At 44.9% G+C, this 5,879-nt stretch overlaps 1 protein-coding gene across 1 annotated transcript; it reads left to right on the top strand.

The window, feature by feature from the left end:
* Positions 1–506: 506 nt before the first annotated feature.
* Positions 507–2,340, top strand: LOC123964271 (gastrula zinc finger protein XlCGF8.2DB-like). Its single transcript, XM_046041342.1, has one exon. It carries the CDS (start codon positions 914–916, stop codon positions 1,799–1,801), a length of 888 nt encoding a protein of 295 aa, XP_045897298.1. The 5' UTR covers positions 507–913; the 3' UTR covers positions 1,802–2,340.
* Positions 2,341–5,879: the final 3,539 nt, after the last annotated feature.

The following is a 5,879-nucleotide window of genomic DNA, read 5'->3' as shown; positions in this document are numbered from 1 at the left end:
CCCACACATTAAAGAGGAGTGTAGCCCCAGTCTGGACCATGAGGACCCACCAGAGCTCCCACACATTAAAGAGGAGTGTAGCCCCAGTCTGGACCATGAGGACCCACCAGAGCTCCCACACATTAAAGAGGAGTGTAGCCCCAGTCTGGACCATGAGGACCCACCAGAGCTCCCACACATTAAAGAGGAGTGTAGCCCCAGTCTGGACCATGAGGACCCACCAGAGCTCCCACACATTAAAGAGGAGTGTAGCCCCAGTCTGGACCATGAGGACCCACCAGAGCTCCCACACATTAAAGAGGAGTGTAGCCCCAGTCTGGACCATGAGGACCCACCAGAGCTCCCACACATTAAAGAGGAGTGTAGCCCCAGTCTGGACCATGAGGACCCACCAGAGCTCCCACACATTAAAGAGGAGTGTAGCCCCAGTCTGGACCATGAGGACCCACCAGAGCTCCCACACATTAAAGAGGAGTGTAGCCCCAGTCTGGACCATGAGGACCCACCAGAGCTCCCACACATTAAAGAGGAGTGTAGCCCCAGTCTGGACCATGAGGACCCACCAGAGCTCCCACACATTAAAGAGGAGTGTAGCCCCAGTCTGGACCATGAGGACCCACCAGAGCTCCCACACATTAAAGTGGAGTGGAGCCCCAGTCTGGACCTGGAGGACCCACTAGTGCCCCCACACATTAAAGAGGAGTGGAGCCCCAGTCTGGACCATGAGGACCCTCCAGAGCCCCCACGCATTAAAGAGGAACAGGAGGAACTCTGGACCAGTCAGGAGGGAGAGCAGCTTCGAGGGCTGGGGGAAGCTGATGCCACCAAGTTCACATTCACTCATGTCCCTGTGAAGAGTGAAGAAGAAGAGAAACCTCAGTCCTCACAGCTTTATCAGAGACTAAATGAACAGATGGAAACAGAATCTGATGGAGAGGACTGTGGAGGACCAGAACCAGCCACAAACACAGATCCAGATAAACATTTACAATCAGCTGCTGGGGACAAGACGTCAGACTCTGAGTCTGAGACTGATGACAGTTGTGATTGGGAGGAGACCAGGGAACCTCAGTCAGGTTCAAACCTTCTGCAAAAAAATGAAGTACCTGTTAGTGATCAGGAATATAGTACTGGAAAAACCTCAAGAAGCTCCTCTGAATGCTCTACAAGCTTTGGCCACAAGGGACTCCAAACAGGAGAGAAACAATTTAGATGTTTAGTTTGTGGTAAAGGATTTGCTCAAACGTCACTCCTGAGACAACACATGACAGTCCACACAGAGCAGAACCTTTTCAGCTGCCCAGTTTGTAAAATAAGTTACAGGAGTAAATGTTCTCTGTCCACACACATGAGAGTCCACAGAGGGGAGAAACCTTTCAGCTGCTCAGTTTGTAAAAAGATTTTGGGGAGCAGATGTGCTTTGTCCATACACACCAGAATCCACACAGGAGAAAAACCCTTCAGTTGTTCTGTCTGTGGAAGAAGATTCAAGCACAGCTCACATTTGTCCTCACACACAAGAGTTCATACAGGGGAGAAACCTTTCAGTTGTTCCGTCTGTGGTAAACAAGTTGCACGGAAGGAACATCTGACGCTGCACATGAGAGTCCACACAGGAGAGAAACCCTTCAGCTGTTCTGTCTGTGGTAAAGGATTCGCTCAAAGCTCAAATGTGATCTCACATATGAGAATCCACACGGGAGAGAAACCATTTAGTTGTTCAGTGTGTGGTAAAACATTCACTCAGCTTCGTGCTGTAAAACAGCACAAGTGTGTCGGTGCGAGCAGCGGAAGTAAATGAAGCTGCAGAGAAGCTTGTTGAGCCGATTCCTCCCAGCAGGTTTAAAGTTCTGAGGACAAGACTTGGCTCAACACTGATGTTGCCTTTAAAGCAGAGCTTCAGATTTTTCCAGCTTGTCAGAACAGTACAAAGATGCCATACGTGCTGAAATCATTATTCAACTGGGCATCTTCGTCCCGGGACTCGTGTGAATGTTTGTTTTGTTGCGGCAGTGACTAAGAGACTCCCTATGCCTCCGCTCAGCGAGTAAACCCAGTCTGTGCAGTCCTAAAGAGGGGGTTTTGTAGAAAAGAGGGAAGATCCCCACTTGATCTTTCCAACTCAGATCAACTGCCTGAACTTAACAATGCATTTTATGATCCCTTACCCAAGGTCTTTTTTAGACTGGTTCTGAACTTTTAGACCTCTTCAGACTCTCTCCAACCAGCAGCAGCAGCTTCTACATGTGGTTTTCTTTAAAATGTCACTGAGATCAGTGTAAAATGACGTGTTGCTCTCCACCAACACATCACTGATTCAGACTCCAGGCTTCAGCTTTATTCATGGTTCATGTGTCTTTATTTCCCTCCTGATCCAGCCAGGAGGGTTTCAAGTCCATCACACTCCATGTCTTCTTGCCTCTTTATTTTTCTAATTAGTCAATACTTTAATCACGATGGTTTCCTATGAGGCTGCCAAACCACGACTAGATCTAAATTGGAAGAGATTGAACCAACAAAAAATGTACTGCGATACTTTTATTCTGGTAGTGTTGGTTCTGTTGTCTGTTACACCTTCTTGTAAGCATGAAAACGTGGACTAGTGTTGCACGGTACACCGATACTTGAAAGGTATCGCAATACCCTGACGTTAAAAACAATACAATACTGACTAGGGCTGAAACTATTTATCGATAAAATCGATTCATAAAATTCTTCGACACAAATTCTTTGCATCGATGCTTCGTTGAATCCATATAACTATACAGCACGGTGTTTCGCAGGGACATTTATTACTGTCGCACATCGCGTTTACGCTGTGAACCCAACGTCATTATGTTGGAGCTGTTTGCAAAGTGGGGAAGAGAGAGAAAACAGCGAGGGACAAAAAAGAAAGTGCCCAAAGTCTGGGATTATATCAAGCTAAAGAAAACAACAACTCTGTAATGTTACCGTCCGTCCACCTTAAAACTTATGCTGCCTCGGCAACAGTATGACGGCGCCTTATCAGAAGGCGGCCGGTGCTCTGTCAGCGGACCACAGACAAGGTAACAGTAACAGCAACTTTAGCATTGAACTGAAATCATGACTGACTGTTGAGTTGAAACCAAAGTAAGCTGCAGTCCTCAGCTGAAAATGTGACCACGTGCGTTTGTTGTTCTGCTTTTTGGGCCGTGAGTTGTGACCTCACAGTCAGGAGTTAACTGGGTGTCGGGAGCTGCACCTTTTAACTCCCCTGCAGCTCTCTCTGTAGCTCAGACAATCCCTGCTACCTGCGTGTGCTAATCCATCCTTTCACCCAGATTCTTTGTCTTTATTATCGCCATCTTTATAATAACAAACAGCTGTTTCCTGTGCAGGATCGCTCATTTCCCGTTTCACATTTCACGTGTGTTTTCTTGATAAAAGTGGTTTGGAAACCTGCGTCGGGTGCCGTAGCTGCTGTCCTGTAGTGTGTGTGACCCCGTCACCGATCAGTTACGTAGCGTGAACGCCACAACAACTTCAAGACTGCCGTCATGTTACGGCAAGGTGTGTGAACGGCACGGCCATCGACTGACGTTGAAAGTCGTGTAGTCTGAACGAGTCTGTAGTATAACTTGTAGAGCACTCGGTTGATGTTTCTGTTTGTAAAGCAGCTGTCTGGTTGTTGGTCTGATATTTGCTGTATGACACACTATGAATTTCCAAAATGGCTAATAAATATCTATCACCTATAAACATGCACAGCTGATCCCGTTACCGGGGGGCGCCGCCGCCAAGCAAAAGTACTTCTTAAACGACGTCTGAGTCGTTGAAATAATCTATCGAAGCTTCGAATACTAAAATCATCGTTAGCTGCAGCCCTAATACTGACAATACTGCCTGTTTATGGTATTAATACTTTAAGCTCCCCCTCCCTGCAGGCAAAGTGGGCGTGGCTTACGCTGCAGCTCCTGGAGAGACATGGCTACAAGCATAAGTGCTCTTCCACGGCTTGTCAACAAAGCAGACGCACAGAGAAAATGATGGGATTATTTTGCTTGCACAGCGACAGTGAAAGCGAGCCTGTAGACGCCACAAAGCCCATCTGTAAAAGAAGCTTCAGACTCGCGCAGACTGAGAGGCAACACGTCCATCCCACCGACAGACATGCAGACTTCAGGCCTGCAGGTCCAAGAATTCAAAGAGCGGCTGGTTAGCTAATGTGATAACAGTTACATACCTTCAGTAAGTCCAACAGGTGTGATTTAAAGTGTGTTCGCAAACGTTTTTAGCAATGAAGGTGTTTGACGAGGGAAGTAAGAACGCTGTTAGCGGTTTAATTTGTTTTTAGCCTTTTAGCTAACTTACCAATGTGGCAAACATCATGCCGGCCGCACAGCATGCAGGCAAAAGTGACCGGTGACGTATGGAAAAGTGAATGGCATTGTGTAACAGCCCCCCCCCCTCCCCGGCATCGCCGCCTCACAAACGCACGCATGATTCTACGATCAGTCGACTGTAGGCAAGACACAGTTGTGATTCGACTATGTAAATCCTTAGTGACAGTCGTAAGTGAAACATTTATACTCATCAGTCCCGGTAATGGTGATCATGGCATTTACAGTTGTGTCAACTTTGTCTATTAATAGATGCGCTCAGTAGATCGCAGACCGCTGCCGAGTAGGCATACTGAGTCATGACGCTGTTTCATAAGTTGGTTGCAAATGTAAAGGTAAGTATCAAATCTATAAATCAAGAATAGGGGACATCAGATTGGACTGAACACACGACTCAGTACACCTCGTCTGAGAGCGTTTTCTATTTAAATTCCATCTAACAATCTACAGCAGATAGGATTTAGTATTTTATTTAATAAAAACAGAATTTTAAGTTCTGTGTTCTGTCATTTATCATTCCATTACTTTTCCTGATGATTTAGACTTTTGTCGTATCGTTTTAGTATCGAGAAATTTATGCAGCAAGTTGTCATTTTGGTATCGTGACAGGTCAAACAGCTCAATTTCCTCTCTGAAACCTTTAAAAAGGAACTGAAAATCTTCAGCTGTAGTGGATGTTTGTGAAAGTTCACTTCTTAAAATCCCCTTTAAAACCTTTTTACTAATTGGGATTTGTTCCAGTGTTGGACTTCAGACACATTGTCCCTGTAAAACAGGGTAGAGCTGGAGGACCTGAGACCGGAGGCTGGATTCTGTCACCACGTGATCCTGAAAAACTGGTGAGAATCTGGAAAAGAGTAAATCATCATTTGGTTGATCAGAAGTACGGGTTAAAGTGTTGTTCAGTATACGGAGTTGTTTTTAACCAAGGTTTAACTGGAAAATAATAAAATCCCTGAGGTTTTGGGAAAGTCATGGAAATGAGTTTCAGTGCTGCTGTGTCAGTTGTGATAACCTGTTAAGCCAATTGTTACGAACAAGCTAAAACAAAAACTGTATGTATTTATTTTTATATAGTGCCAATTCATAACTGAAGTCTCATTGTACTTTTCATATAGTGGGTACGGAAAGTATTCAGACCCCTTTAAATTTTTCACTCTTTGTTTCATTGCAGCCATTTTCCAAAAATCAAAAAAGTTCATTTTATTTCTCAGTAATGTACACTCAGCACCCCATCTTGACAGAAAAAAACAGAAATGTAGAAATTTTTGCAAATTTATTAAAGAAAAACTGAAATATCACATGGTCATAAGTATTCAGACCCTTTGCCGTGACACTCATATTTAACTCAGGTGCTGTCTATTTCTTCTGATCATCCTTGAGATGGTTCTACACCTTCATTTGAGTCCAGCTGTGTTTGATTATACTGATTGGACTTGATTAGGAAAGCCACACACCTGTCTATATAAGACCTTACAGCTCACAGTGCATGTCAGAGCAAATGAGAATCATGAGGTC

This window comes from Micropterus dolomieu, unplaced genomic scaffold (assembly GCF_021292245.1).
Source record: "Micropterus dolomieu isolate WLL.071019.BEF.003 ecotype Adirondacks unplaced genomic scaffold, ASM2129224v1 contig_1455, whole genome shotgun sequence".
Lineage (NCBI taxonomy): Eukaryota > Metazoa > Chordata > Actinopteri > Centrarchiformes > Centrarchidae > Micropterus > Micropterus dolomieu.
This window is presented reverse-complemented; position numbering and strand designations above follow the sequence as displayed.